Consider the following 16489-nt stretch of genomic DNA (forward strand, 5'->3'; position numbering starts at 1 on the left):
TACATACTGGGACACGTAGATTTTCTTTGGAGTAAGGAATATATTTATGTATGTCTGAATGCCAAATATTGCATACATCATCCTACATGTTTTTGTCTGTTTTTTCATATTTGCATTCTTTTATAGTTTCTTATTAAAAAAATAGGGGGAAGGGTGTCGGACAATTGTCTGTATTCTGTCAAATATATTTTAAATAAATGATGGCTGGCCAGTAGCCAAGCAGAAAGTATAGGCTGGACAACCAGACAGTAAGTAGAGGTGGATTAATGAGAACAGGAGAATTCTGGGAAGAGGGAAGCTCCCTCTGCAGTCCTGGAAGACACCTAAGAAGCAAGATGTGACCTGCCCCACTGAAAAAGGTACTGAGCCATGTGCTAACACAGATAAGAATAATGGACTAATGTAAGTTATAAGAGTTAAAAGAAGTCTGAGCTAATGGGCCAATCCGTTTATGATTAATGTTGTCCTCTGTGTGATTTCTTTGAGACCTAACAACTTTGGGAACCAGGCAGGACAGAAAACTCAGACAGCAAATGGTGCCCAACGTGTGGACGACTGCATCAACATAAAGTCTGATAGCCTGGGAAGTCATTTTAGACAGGAAAGAATAGAGTTAAGCATGGCTTATTGATAGCAGCATTTTCTCATGTGGGCTCTGCTTGCTAGAGGCAAGTGCTCTCATTTAAGAGAGGCTTCTTGACTAAGTTTAGCTGCAAAACCTTGCAGCTTTTTAAGGAGGTCCTGACACAAAACATTTAATTGGTGTTGATGAAAAGCTGACCACATGCTTTCTGTTGGTGGCAGGAACCTTGAAATGCCATAGAGTTGTGGCAATAAACATGGCTCCAGCCTGTACCTCTGCCATGAGACTGGAATCTCAGAAAGCTAAGGAATGGGCTGGATCCAGCAGTCAAAGCCACAGCTTTAATGCTCTCCATATTTCTTACCAAATTAAAGACTCACATGGTCAGAAAAAGAGAGAGAGATACAATAAAGAGAGATTCAAAGAGGAAGAAAATCTCTAAATGTTTTACAGTGTGTTAAAAATATATGCAGGCTTGGGAGAAAAAGGTTAAAGTCCTTAAAATAAAAACGAAAGGAAAAGAGTAATTGGGTATGGTGGCATACACCTTTAATCCCAAAGCTTGGGAGGCAGAGGCAGACAGACCTCTGTGAATTCAAGGTGTTTTGGCACACAACTTTAATCCCAGCACTTGGGAGACAGAGGCAGGGAGATTTCTCTGAGTTCAAGGACAGCCAGGCCTACAAAGGGAGTTCCAGGACAGCCAAACATACACAGAGAAACCCTGTCTCAAAAAGGCAAAAAATTAAAAATAAAAGAAATAGAGGTTAAAATAAAGCCATGTAAAGATGAAAAATACGCAGAGAATCTTAATAGTGTATGTTATTATGCTCTCTTTGAATTATTTGAAGGCTGAAGAAGGAATAACAGCTGCTAAAAATATTTGCTTTTAAATGCTGCTGAAGTAATCCAAGATAGGAATTTTGAAAATACCTTGACTTCAAAATTAAAGTCAAAAGATATGTTTTTTTGAAGAAAAGATTTTGTTTTTGTTTCCACAGGAAATGAGAGGCTGTGGATTCATTCTGAGTTAAGAAAAATCAAGTTTGATTAAGGAATACCACCTGAGAAATCTCTGTTAGGAACAGATGGCTTGGATGTCTGAGTTCTCCATCCAGAACAGATTTAAGACTGCTGCCTGAGATGATCTAGATTAATAGGATACTCCAGTAAGGACTTAATCATAATTATAAATTTTCTTTAGATCCATATAAGATTATCAGTGCCCACAATCAGCAGGAAGTAGCCTGGAAAACAACGCCCACATTCCCCAAAATGGACTATGGATGTTCTTGCTTAACAAATAAAGAGGGGGAAGTGGAAAGTTGGCAGGACAACTGTCTATATTTAATCAATTGTGTTTTAAATAAATGCTGATTGGCCAACAGCCAGGCAGGAGGAATAGGCAGGACAACCAGACAGTAAGTAGAGGTGGATCAATGAGAACAGGAGAATTCTGGGAAGAGGGAAGCTCCCTCTGCAGTCCGGGAAGATACCTAAGAAACAAGATGTGACCTGCCCCGCTGAAAAAGGTACTGAGCCATGTGGCTAACACAGATAAAAATAATGGGCTAATGTAAATTCTAAGAGTTAATAAGAAGCCTGAACTAATGGGCCAATCAGTTTATGATTAATGTAGACCTCTGTGTGATTTCTTTGAGACTTAATGACTGTGGGAAACAGGCAAGACAGAAAACTCAGATAACACTTGATGTGTGTGTGTGTGTGTGTGTGTGTATGTGTGTATTTGCATGTATGTGACTGTGTGTTGACAGAAGTGAGCATAGGAGAAGAGAGTGTTAGATTATTGAACGTGATGTTACAGGTATTTGTGAGACACTTAACATGGATGCTGGTAACTAAACTGTGGTTTCTTTAATTAAAGCAAATACTCTTACCCTCTGTCTTAATTAGTGTTTCTGTTGCTGGGAAGAGACACCTGATCACGACAACTCTTATAAAGAAAACATTTGATAAGATAGCCCACTTACAGTTCAGAAGTTCAGTACATTATTATCATGACAAGGAACCTGGTGGCACACAGGAAGATGTGATGCTTAGCAGCGAGTCCTATGTCTTACAGTCAACAGGATGTTGATTGACACAATGGGCAGTATCCTGAGCAGAGGAAGTTTCAAAGACCACCACTGCAGTGACATGCTTCCTCCAACAAAGACCATACCCACTCCCACAAAGCCACACCAAGTAATAGTGTCACTTCTTGTGAGACTATGTGGGCCAATCACATTCAAATTACCGCATTCCACTCCCTGGCCATCACAAAGTTGTAATATCATAATGCAAAATACATAATGCAAAATCAACTTCAAAAGTTCCCACAGTGTATTACAGTCTCAATAATGTTTCAAAGTTCAAAGATTCTTCTGAGATTCTTGCAATCTCTTAACTGTAATCCTCTGTAAAATAAATATTAAAGAAAAACATATTTCCAGTATACATAATAGCACAGGAAATGTATTACCATTCCCAAATGTAGGGAAGAGGGAATAGTGAAGAAATACTGTTCCAAAGCAGCACTGAAAACCAGCTGGCAAACTCCAACTCTGCATCTTCATGTGTGATGTCTAAATGCTCGTTAGATATTCAAATATGTTCAGCTTTGTTGACTAAAACAAACTTCTTTCTTTTGGACTGGATCTATGCCCTGTTAGCAGCTCTCCTTGGCAGGTATCCCACAAGTCTGGCATCGCTAACATCTTAGGTTCTCCAAGGCAATCCTCGCTTTAACTTCACAGCTTCAGCCAATAGTCTTTCTACTGGGCTTCCAACCATAGGCACCCCTGACACATGCCAGGCCTCAGTGGCTTACTTCAGACATGGAAGCAAATTCCATAACCCGCTTCTTCTATCTTAAAATTCTAAAACCAGAATCAATTGGCCAAAGCTGCCAAATATTGCTTCTTACTGGGGCTGGGACATAACCCCCACATTCAATTACATCTTCATCAGCTTTCTGCCCTTCATACTGCCTAAGTTTAGATATCCTGAAACTTGCTCTGTAGACCAGACTGGTCGCAAACTCAGAGATCCACCAGCCTCTACCTTCCTAGTACTGAGGTGAAAAGTATGCCCACAACACCTGTTTCAACATCTTTCTTTTGCTCATTTTCACAATTTGAAAACTTGTGAAACTAGCTGGGTAGGATCTTGCTCTGAGGTCACCACTCCCCCAATCTCATTTCTTTATTTGTTGATCTCGTTGAACACAGGACTTTGCTCCATTCCACTTCCTGTTGCTCTTTTTATCCTCAAAATATTCATTTTGTAATTTACCTTGCTCAGCTTACTCCTTTTCCTTATTAATCTTATTAATTCTTCATTCAATAGTATCCACAGGACAGAGTCTATAATGGACCATTTTCAGATTTTTTTTTTCTGTCAGTGGGTTTATTCTATACTTCTGCTCTTTAGCCTCAGGCAGACTCTTCTGACAAGGTCAAAGGGTAACAAATTTCTTCGCCAAAATATTACAAGAGTGATCTGTAGGAAACATACTAAATTCTTCTCCTCTGAAACCACTTAAGTGAGCCTCCTATAGTTCAAATAACTCTTAGCATCTCTGTCTTTCATGCACCTAGCGTGATCCTATAACCAGTGCTTAAAGCATTCCACTGCTTCTACAACCAAAGTGAAAAAGTCCAAATTCCTCGAAACAAGCACAAGGTCCATTCTATCTCAATATTCCACTTCTTGCCCAATTACATTCAGACAACCAAACCCTGAGAACAACTTGGTGTTGACTGTCCTGTCTCGTCCTGCAGCTGTTCAGTCCAAAGAAACACACAAAAGCTTATATTAAGTATTAACTGTCTGGCCTAATAGTTCAGATTTATTATTAATTAGTTATTCCAACTAAATTAAACCATAATTATTACCTATGCTTAGTCACATGGCTTGGTACATTTTCTCAGTAAGTCATTCTCATCTTGCTTCCTCTGCATCTGGCTTGGGACTGCGTCTCTGCCTTTCCTATTCCCAGAATTCTTTTAGCCTGATTGTCTTGCCTGTACTTGATACCTGGTGTTTTATTAAATCAATATGAGTGACAAGTCCTGACAGTGTACAAAAGCATTATCCCACAGCAGTTCCCCCTTTTTTCTTTTCAAAAGAAGACCCTGAATCTTATCTCCTTTATTTAGCTGTTTTCCTGACCATTGTCTATAACAACACAGTCTGTGTTATCTTCCTCCTTTATTAGTACACACTTCATCTCTTCAATATTAAAGGTGAGTTATCCACCTCAAAAGATATAAAGTTTGGTCTTCTCATTTTAAATTTTTAATTAAGAAAAATTTCTCACAGATGTACCCAGCCAGTTGGATTTTAGTTAATTGTAGATGTAGCTGACAGCCAAGAATAGTTATCATATATATACATGATGCATATATGTATATGTGCTTTCATTTAATATGAATACAATATATCTATTATGTGTATCAAGAAAATCTTCTTTCTTTTATCCTACTGTGACTCTGATTACTTGCTTTATGTTCTCAGTTTACTTAGTTGTCTTAGATTATCTTGAATAAGATTGTATTTGAAAAATATCTGGAAACTGTCAAACTCATAATGAGTTTTCAATCATTTTTCTCATTATTTTGATCAAATCTAGAAAGTAGCTGTTCATTACAACATATATATATATATACATATATATATATACACACACATCAGTTTGTGTATACACACACACACACACATAAACACCTAATTGCTATTACTTTCACTTTAAAACATGCTTTCCTGTGTTTAACCATGTTCATAGCAGCATAATTTTAAGAGCTAGAACCTGGAAACAACCAAGATGCCCCTCAACTGAAGAATGGATAAAGAAAGTGTGGCAATATACACATTAGAGTACTACTCAGCAGTAAAAAACAATGACATCTTAATTTTGCATGCAAATGGATAGAACTTGAAAACACTATCCTGAGAGAGGTAGCCCAGATCCAAAAACATGAATATAATATGTACTCACTCATAAGTCGATTCTAGTAATAAACAAAGGACATTGACCCTATAGTTCATGATCATAGAGAAGCTAAATAATTAGGTGAACCCAAAGAAAAACATATACATATCTACCTGGATATTGGAAACAGAGAAGAATGCCTGACAAAATTGGGAGCGTGGGGTGAGGGGTAAAAGGATGTGGAGGAGGGGAAGAGGAAGGGAGATGGGGAGGGTTGACGAGAACTTGAGGGAATGGGATAGTCAAGATGGAGGAATGACAGATATGAGAGCACAGAAAGAGATATCTTGACTGAGGGAGCCATTATGGAGTTAGCAAGAAACCTGACTCTGGAAAAATTTCTGGAATCCTCAAGGATGAACCCAGCTAAAACCCTAAGTAATAGAGAAGAGGGTACCTGAACTGGCCTTGCCTGTAGTCAGACTGATGATTATATTAAATATCACCATAGAACCTTTGTCCAACAACAGATGGAAACAGAGGCAGAGATCCACATCAGAGCACTGTACGGAGCTCCCAAAGTCTGGTTGAATAGTAGAAGGAATGAGAATATGTGCAAGGAAGTCAAGACCATGAAGGGTTCGTCTACTGAAACAGTTTACCTGAGCTAATGGGAGATCACCAAGTCCAGTTGACTGGGAAGAGACAAGCATAGGACCAAACCCTTGAATGTGTTTGACAGATGTATGGCTGGGGCAGACTGAGGGGCCACTGGCAGTGGCACTGGGATTTATCTCTACTGCATGTACTGGCTTGTTGGGATCCTATTCTCTTTGAATGTATACCTTATTAAGCCTCGATGTAGTAGGGAGGGCCTTGGACCTTCCACAAAGCAAAGTTCCTTACCCTCTCTTAGGGGCTGGGGTGGGAGGGTGTGTGAAGGGAATGGGAGAAGCGGAGGGAGTGGGAATTAGGATTTGTAATTTTTTTAAAAAAAAATCTAATAAAATGTGAAAAGTAAAGAAAAATAAAACATACTTTCCATGTTAAAAAATAAAACTTCTTTCTTCCAATTAACCTACCAGCTATGCTGTTAAATTATGCCAGGTCTATTTAAAGTTTTGAGGGGTTAGATAGGCATGATTTTCATTTCTAAACATTTTTTCTTTCAGATGAACACATGCTTCATTTCAGAAACAGCTTGTGAAACCATCTCTAATTATCATGTTTTACATCTTCTATGAATGGCCTCATTTTTATCTTTCTAAATTCTAAAAGCAGGTGCAGAGTGTATGCACATTTCATTTAATAAAAGCGCACTACCTCTATTATAACATGTTTTTAGGAAATTTCTTTCTTTAGTCTGTTGATGTTCGGCTCACATGCTTGCTTCATGCTCTCAGTTTTCTTAGTTGTCTTAGGAAAATTATATTGAATAGAATGTCATTTGAAATACACCTGGAAACCGTTAAGCTCATGATGGGTTTTCAAGCACATTTCCAATTATTTTTATTTAATCTAGAAAGTTACTGTACATTAAGTCAAGTTTATTTTATAGATGAAAAGATTTGTAATAAATATTTTAATTTGGTTTTAATAACATCCTATCCTTATTTATTTTTAGTATTTATATTCATTTTAATTCTTGCTGAACTATAAAAGACACATTTTATTATGACCCACTGTTTTGTTCAACTGTTTCTAATCAAACTTCATTTAGTACTTCATAGCTCTCCTGCCTTTATTCATTTTCTGAGAGTGAATTCTGAATTATTCTGTGTTATTAGATACATACTGTACTAGGCTATATTATTATAAATTGGATACTTTGTATTACTATTTGTCTATCTATTTTGATTTCCCACATGTATTACCTCTTTAAAAATGTTATAATATTATAGGTACATTGATAACATTATATCTTCACAATTCAAGTTAATCATTGATGATAAGGAATTTAGTTAAATTTATGTTGCTGTTGGCAACGTTTCATTTATTTACAGTGTGATTTAGTAGTGTAAGAAAAGAACTCTAAGTTGTGGTCCGAGTACAATAGCTACTGTGTAAGGTGAGTTTAATGTTGAAACTGATAAGATGTTATCACCTTCATTATGACTGCTATAGGAACAATTTTACTGCACACCATGATCTATCTTCTGAATTGTTAACCTTCAAGTTGTTAAAACAGGCTAAGAACCCTTATGCATTTAAAGTTCTTTATAATTTAACAGATATTGATGATGTTAATAAGTAAAAATTATACTAAATAAATAATAACTGAATATAATTGTTATTAATATATATGTATATTTTTCATTTTCCAAGCTAATATATAGCATCTAATTCATAAGGAAAAGCTAAATAGGCTAAATGTTTAGAATAATAGTTACAACATTTATTTTTGATTTTGCATTTCTACACACGGTGGCATTATAGGTTGCTATTGAAACTGACATTTTCAATGGCTATTCTTGAAATAATAGAACCTGACTGCTTATATACATCTACTATGGGGGTCATTATCTGTCTGTCACATGTAAGCGGATCCTCAAAGGCTTGTATTTGGTTCAATATCAAGTGTCATCACAGGCTCAATTAAATCTTTTCAGTCTTCTGTATCATTTGCTTTCATCCTATTTTATTTGTATGTAGGTTACATGGTAGGAAAACTATTGTTTATCTTTTAAAAGTATTTTTAATAAACAAAACTGGCATACAATTAAAAACTATAAATCATTGTAGATGTAATAATTTTGATAGTTAATATACAAGCTGAAATAAAATGATTCCTTTACCTAAAAACTATCTAAAAGAAATAAATGTTACAGTATTTATGTGTAATCTTAATAATTTCTATCCCTTGGTTTGTTTATGAGTAAGCCTCCATAACCTTAATGTCTGAATGACATAATTTTTTTAGAATATTATTTTTTAGAATATTTCTCCAATGAAAATGGGAATGTACAAAAGTTGCTGATACAAAGGGGGAGAGAGAGAAAAATCCATGTGACAAAATGTAGATTAATAGAAGCAGGTTATAAGAGCTATCTGTGAACAAGTCTAAGGTAAAGGCCATACTTTCATAATTACTAAGTTTGCCTGTCATTATTTGAGGCTTTTTTTTTCTGAAAAGAACTCCAAGATACAGTTGTTTCAGTTCTTATAAAAATAATTAAATGTATTATTTCAGAAAATGATAATGATAGAATTTTCTTGAAAATAAACTTATTAATGTTCTATTAGATACAATTGCTTGGCATTTACTCCAAAATATATTTAAGTTCATTAAATATGATTATCATTAAATTTTTAAATCATTTTTTCAGCACTGCAATATGTTATAAAAATGTCCAGTACTTACTGTAAAGAAAATATTATTCTACCCATCCATGTAGATTTTCCAAAAAGACTATGTAAACTGACATTCTTTCTGTAATTAATGCATTCACAACAGTGAAAGTCTGTTGGAGGAGGGGGCTGCTAGTTCTTCCTGGCTGCCTGGCTAGCTTACACCTGAAATAATCACACAGAAACTGTATTAATTAAAACACGGCTTGGCCCATTAGCTAAAACTTCTTGTTGGCTAACACTTACATCTTAATTTAACCCATCTCCATTAATCTGTGTATCACCATGAGGTCCTGGCCTACCAGCAAAATTTCAGCATCTCTCTGACTCTGCCTTCTTTCTCCTAGCATTCAGTTCAGTCCTCCCTGCCTACCTAACTTCTTTCTGTCAACAGGCCAAGGCAGTTTCTTTATTCATTAAGAGTAATCACAGCCCATAAAGGGGACTCCCACATCAAAAGTCAATCATGCATCTCATTTGGATGGAGCACTCTATTTCTGTAGATACCATTCCGATGGAGAACCTAACACTGTGGCAATCATTGTGAGATAGTACACTACTCCTAAAGGGGTAAAATATTTTTAGGTGTCAAATTTTGTGGGATTTTCAATAAAATCAGAAGTCATTATTTTACATAAATACATAAATTTCATTTAAGAATTCATTATCTAATATATTTCCTTGTCTGGGACCATAAGGTTTGGTACATGCTCATAACCTAGTATGCCTTGACAAATCACCATTACATCCAGGCACCTCTCACCACTGCTAGTCAGGACCCTGACAATGGGAACCACTGTGTCTGTGTTTGATACCGAATGAGTGCTTTATTCCCTTTCCAGCAGGGAACTTGACTTCCCTAAGAACCTCTATATCGTCAAGCTAAATTTCTATTTTGGCTAATGATTACATTTTCTTTTTCACTGTACAGGTCCAAAGTGGTACCCTTCCCGAGTTGGCCTGCAATTAGAATATGGTAAGACCAATTTCAACCAGTCAACTTTTTAGTTTAGAATCTGTCTTCTGACCTCACATTTATGACATAGTCTATGTAAGTAAATACCATATCATTTGAGTCTACTACTCCAGGGCTTCTCCATTCTTCTTTGAACATTATTTTTAATTCTTATTTTGAATCCATAAATAGAATTCTATGATAAAGAAAGGAAAAAATAATGAAGTTAAAGAAAATGCAACATCCACTAATAAACATTACATTTCCAGAATTTCAACAGATAAGTGTATTTATGTGTCCTACCTAAGAACCAGTGTTATTGACATTGCGTCTACTGGACCTCACATTTAAAATTTCTGTTTATTGACAGCTAAAACATATAATTGGATTTTTACAAGGTATGTCAAGTACAAATTAGAAAAATTGGTATTGCATTTATAGAAAGCACTTATTCAAGATTTACCTCTTAAAATACATTAACTAAAAAATAAGTCAATTTTCTTATTCCTTTGCTAATTATCATGATCTCTACGCTCAAATATCACTAAAACTTAAGTCAAATTCCTATACTTTTTTCTGGAGACCTTATATGGAAAATATAGGAACCTACTGCAGTTTAGAATTCAAGTAATTTTAGTCTGAAATGTATCATAATCAGATTTTCAAAGTAAATTCCTACTCACTTTCAAAAAAGCAAAAGGTTTGGTTTTTTTCTATGTACCTCCACTGTCTACAGTTGTGCAAAAATAGATGGCTGTATTATTTGAACAAATCCCTAACACAAAGACTGTGGGAAAGTGCAACAGGCACCAGTGTCCATTGACATCATACTCCAAGGGACTAAAGCACTTGTTAGCACAAATTTTCTGGTGGCCAAGACATTTCCTATTTTCTCACATGGTTGTTAGGACCTAAAAGTGATTTGAGCAAATTGAAACTATTTACTACAGGCTTGGATAGACATTTAATGATTTTGCTTGTTTGTCTGTTTGTTTTGGAGAGTGAGTTAATTCATTGAAGTAAGCAGTGTATCGTGAAAAGAGACGCCGACTTTTCTACTTATCTCTCTATGGAACATTTATTGTCATGCATACTCAAGAGCAAAAGTCAACAGTATCTATGAATCTCTTTGTGTATGTGTGTCTGTGTCATGTGTGGTGTGTCCTCAGAAATCCCAGAGAAGCCAAAAGAAAGAATAGGAATTCCTGGAGCTGAAATTGCAGATGGTTTTGACTTACTCAGCATGGGTGGGGGAGCCAAACTTTGTCCCTCTGTTAAAGAAGTGAGCTTTTGTAAGAGATGGGCCACCTTTGCAGAGCATAGACTCTACAAAGTTTTTGAAGTGTGAAATTAGATTAAGTTACCAAATTGCAACATGTTATATATGAATCTACAGTAGTTACAACTCTTCCCATAGGAGGAGCAAAGATCTGTCCAGTACCAACCAGCACCACAATCACTACAGATAAGTGCTACTAGAATACAGTTGACCATATAATTTAATCACTGACAAATCTCCTTATTAAATTAAAATATTAATTTTCTTATACAGCATATAATGCTTAAACAAAACTCAGTATTATTTTTTTACCAGTGATTCTTCCAAGCCAGTTGTAGTTTGCTGAACTTGGCTAAACTCACACATTCAGCTGCAATTACCGTTTAGCACATGGTTGGTCTAACATGCACAAGATAGCAACATCTTCGTTATTAGCTAAGTAATCTGCTCCTGTTTAGTAGAACAAACAGAACAAACAAAGATGGAGTGGTTGTATGTGTGCTGAGCAGAGTGGCATTTAAGATTTTTCTTTCCTTTTTTGATTTCTCGAGAAAAGTTTTCTCTGTGTAACAGCTTTGACTGTACAGAAACTAGCTCCTCAGGCTAACTACACTGGCCTTGAACTCACAGAGTTCCTCCTGCCTTTGCCTCCTGAATGCTGGGATTAAAAGCGTGTGTCACCACCATGTTCAAGAATTTTTTGAAGCCCAGGTTTAGAGCTTCAAGAGCTCTCTTCAGATATTCTTTTAGTTAAAGTAAGCAGGAAAAACCCCTAGCTTCCTAGAGTCATCTTGGAGATACCAATTGTCATGGAGGAGCACTACAGTCATACTTAAAATGACACAGAAATAAGAATGGCCATTAATTTGAACCACAATTATAATATTTGGCATATAAAAATGTTAAATAAACTTTTTTTTAAAAAAATCTTATATGTGCTACTGTGTTTTGGAGTGTTCTGGTTGGTGCACTGGGATTTCTTCAAATGGTATTGAAATGACATACTGAAAAGATGATACATGAGCAAAAATGGCTTTTGTTTTCATAACTACCAAGAAAAGTATAGTGCACACCCTTCATATAAAATCTATGGCAAACACCTACATGTAGGAAATGTTCCTAAATCTAGCTTATTGTTGAGAAGAATTATCTGAAGATTGGCTTGTGTTGAGCTTACTTGGACAGAAAAAGCATGGGTTTAAATGGATAAAACATTATCTACAGGAATGGCAGGTGCTTTGTCTAAGCATGTTCACTGTCTCTATATTTTTCTGGATTTCTCTTCCTTGACATAAAGAAATTTTCTGAGAAAACAATGGATGGGTCTCCTTATTCCTTAGTTTGAGAATGGAATAAGTGATTAAGGATGGAAAAATGGCTCAATGAATAAAGAGTTTGTTATTCAAATTTGTATTCTCAGCACTGGAGTAACAGACAGATTGAGGGTATGTAGCTATAATCCAGGAACTGGCTGAGTGTGGTAATGTCAGGACCATCCTGAGAGTTTGAAGGCAAGCTGGAATTAAGAACAGAAATGGAAAAATGAAAGAAATATTGAGGCCAATTTCTGTCTTCCAACCACACATGCAAAGGAGGATGTACATAGACATCTCTCCTATACACACACACACACACACACACACACACACACACACAGAGGTTGGTATGATTTATGATGTATCTGTTTTTTTATTTTCAAAAATTCATATTGTTTGAAATACACTAAACAACTAAAAAAATTCAGAGTGCTGCTATTTGAAGTTTTCAAAGAAAATAGCAGAACATAAATTGATTTCCCTATTAAAGAACCCAATAAAGGTCTGTCAGAAAGTTTTCAACATATTTTCAATGATAAAAAAGATCCTAATTTTTATTTTACAAATATTCTATGGTCTTATGCATTATTGTCAATGTCATAGTAGTATTGAACATTTTGATTGCAGATTGTTTCTAATGCCGTATTCATTCTCTGTAGCTATATAATAAGTCAGCAAAAATGATGCTTAGAGCTACTTCCATTCACACTCACATACACATACAACACACACACACACACACACACACACACACACACACACCCCTATTCCCTAGATTATCTGCTTAAGACACACTAAAGCTGGAGCTGAGTGATTGTTGAGTTGAGTTTTGTCGGAAATTTCTCATGTCATCTCCCTTCCATCTTTTCATGAAATCTAAAAACAGTCCATATTTTTCACCAAAATTTTTGAAAACTTTGTGGATGAGGAGAGTTAGTACACACAGATTATTCAAATGGGATGATTCTGTCTTATAATGTTCATATTTGTTATGTAATGATTACATAATTCAAATCCCAAGTAGTCATCACCAGTTTCATATTAAGAAACTCTTTGTCACTGTACCATGAAATTATATTTAAATAGCACTTTCTCATTGCTTTATTTCAGGAGGCCCTTTTTTGAAGGACTATGTCACTATTCAAAGTGTTGCAGCTTCCTCAATTATCACACTCTATTTTACAGACTTAGGTCGACAAGTCAGTTGGACCACAGTAAGTGTCTATTGTAGTTTAGTATATATGCCGTTTTATTAATTTTATGTTTATATTTAAGGTCCTTTCCTTGCAGGAATAAGAATTCTACTACAGCTATAGTGAAATCAGTGGCAAAGGTTTGATTGAAGCACTAGACATTTGTAGTTAAAGAAAGGAAATAAATGTGGCTTTTATGTGAATTCAACTTAAAAAACGAATCTATCTGTTTATTTTATGCTTTGTCTATTGAGTGATATTGCTTCAGATTTTCTTTTTCCAGAAGCCTAGATATTTCAGGGATATTCTTCTCCATGGAATTAGAAACTGTAGATAGAATAGTTTATATAAAGGTGGCCCTAATACAAAAATATCAATTATAAAGAAGTAAGACTTCTTTTTTTAATACTTATTTATTTGTTATGTATACAATATCCTGATGTTTGTATGCCTGCAGGCGAGGAGAAGGCACCAGACCCCAATACAGATGGTTGTGAGCCACCATGTGGTTGCTGGGAATTGAACCCAGGACCTTTGGAAGAGCTGGCAATGCTCTTAACCTCTAAGCCCTCTCTCCAGCCCCAAAGTAAGACTTCTTTGGGTTTATGGATAGTTCTTTAGGTTTCTTTCGCCCCACTCCATCTTTGAGAACAATTGTAGTTCTCAAAATTGATTCTTCTGAATTTAATGATATGGAAACAGAAAGACTAACACAAAGAAATGAAGGTGAAATAATTTTTTGTTGAGATTTATTATTCATGGAGACATATTTAGAAACTGCCTTCATCCTTGACAGATAACATCTATGGGTTTTAAACTTTCCTTTCCAAAACATGTAGGAAAAAATGTGCTGTTGTTATTTTTGGTTGTTCTTCTTTAAAGACTTTATAGCCAGCATCAAACACTTCTCCAAAATCCATTTTTACAAATAATAATAACAATTATGTTTGCAATGACTCAGTAGCTTCTGATTTCTGAAAACTTCTTAAAATAGTGGGGTTTTTTTCCACTTTTAACTCATTATTATGCTTTGTTCAAGTTACTTAGTATTTCTGAAAGATTTACATAGTTTATGTCATTCATATGATAGTTACACTAAAACAAATGATTCCATTTTTTTCTAACATAATACTATCATCAGTGATATTCACCAGTGCAAATTGATACTACTTTTAAGAGAATACACAGTTTTTAATTCACAGCTCTACTTTGTTTTGCAGTTGTTTAAAATCACTGTGAGTTTTTTTGTGAATTTTCAACAATTCTGAAATATGCTGCTTAATTGGTTTCAGGTGTAAAACACAGATATAGATAAGAATGCAAACTTCCAACATCATCATCATAATAATGCCTAAGATGATTTCCAAGAAATCATAAGTTCATTGAGAAAAAATTAAGTGTAGAAAAGCTACTCAATTTATAACTACATTTTTTCTTATTATTATTGTATCGTGATTTTTGTTTCTTCATTGTAATTCAGGTGGTCTTGCATACCTGCTGGTACTTGACATATGCATTCAATCAATCACCAGCCTTCTCTATAATAAGACTTGCCATGGCTGAACACCGAAATCTTGAACGCAAACAAATCTGATTCTCTTTGTTTTACAAATGTATGGGACACAAGAATTCCTACACCATTTAGATTGTATCACCTGATATAAATAACCCAGGTGTTATTTTACAGTGTATGGAAGATATGCAATTTTATGCAGATACTAAGCCATTTTATGTAAGGAATTTGGCTACTCAAGTTTTGGTACCATGGGACCATAGAATTGTTTTTCTACAGATATCAAATATAAACAACTTCAAAGGCTCACAAGAGCCTCCATTGTCTAGTTAAAGTAATGCATATTTCAAGAAAAACATTATGCAAGTGTGATGTGGAGAAAATTGAAGGGAAAAGTACATTAACATAATATAAAGTAAATAAATTAGAACTTTAGTTCAGTTCATGAATTCAAAATAAAAACAAGGCCTTACTGATTATAATAGTTTCCAGAATTTGTCTGTCCTTACCACTTCCTTTGCTTGTCTATGCATAAGTATCTGTTTGGGCTCTATTTCAATTTTTTCATTGGAACAGCAATTCCATTTTGCTAGCTATGACACTAATATATCTATGCAGTCTTTGCTTTTTATCATAGAACAATTTTTGATAACCTTTTCAGTTTAATAAGGTATCTTTCATCTTTCCTTTTATTTGCACTCAAATGAATGTTTTGAAAGAGATATTGTCCAGAAGTTAGTGTCATTCTTTAGTGTATTCAAGATTCATAATTCACGTCTAGTTCCCATTTGAACTGCTATATTTTAGCATGCACAATGTTTGTAATAAAGTGATGGCTTTTAAATTGAATTCATGTCTGTGAGCATACTATCTGAATTTTATTTAAGAGATGACAGAAACAAGAACATACTTTAATTTCCTCTGACTCTGAAGAACTTTATACATAATATCTGATAAAATTTTATTAGTTTAAATTATAGTGGCTTTTCATCAAATTTCACTATTATTCACAACATTTTTTCATATTGAATATATCATACAGAATTTGCTAAAACTTGACTTTGTTTAATTAGATAACATTGAAATAAATATTTAATTTTTTCCTATAAAGAATATAGCTTTCTCAATATCACAAAATAATAACTCAAATTTTTCTGGAATATTGGTAATGGTTAATAATCTCACCATCTCTCTCTTATTGCTTGTTCTTTCTCTCTCTCTCTCTCTCTGTTGTTCTTCCTTTCTTACTTAGATGGGGTCTCATTGCACCCCGTCTAGCTAACTTCCACCTCATGGCATTCTACAGCCGCATTCTCCCAAATGTTGGGTTAGACATTTGCTCCAGCATGCTCAGCACAACAATATCATT

The 16489-nt window shown here is 35.0% G+C and overlaps 1 protein-coding gene across 1 annotated transcript in view; it reads left to right on the top strand.

Annotated features, from left to right (window-relative positions):
• Tecrl (trans-2,3-enoyl-CoA reductase like) overlaps positions 1-16489 on the top strand; it is a 77769-nt gene that overhangs the window by 29331 nt on the left and 31949 nt on the right. Inside the window, exons 3-4 of the mRNA XM_048446316.3 lie at positions 9796-9840; positions 13525-13628. Coding sequence (XP_048302273.3) covers positions 9796-9840; positions 13525-13628 — 149 coding nt within the window. The remainder of the gene's footprint in view (positions 1-9795; positions 9841-13524; positions 13629-16489) is intronic.

Source organism: Myodes glareolus, chromosome 8, assembly GCF_982192425.1.
Source record: "Myodes glareolus chromosome 8, mMyoGla1.1, whole genome shotgun sequence".
Classification (NCBI taxonomy): Eukaryota; Metazoa; Chordata; class Mammalia; order Rodentia; family Cricetidae; genus Myodes; species Myodes glareolus.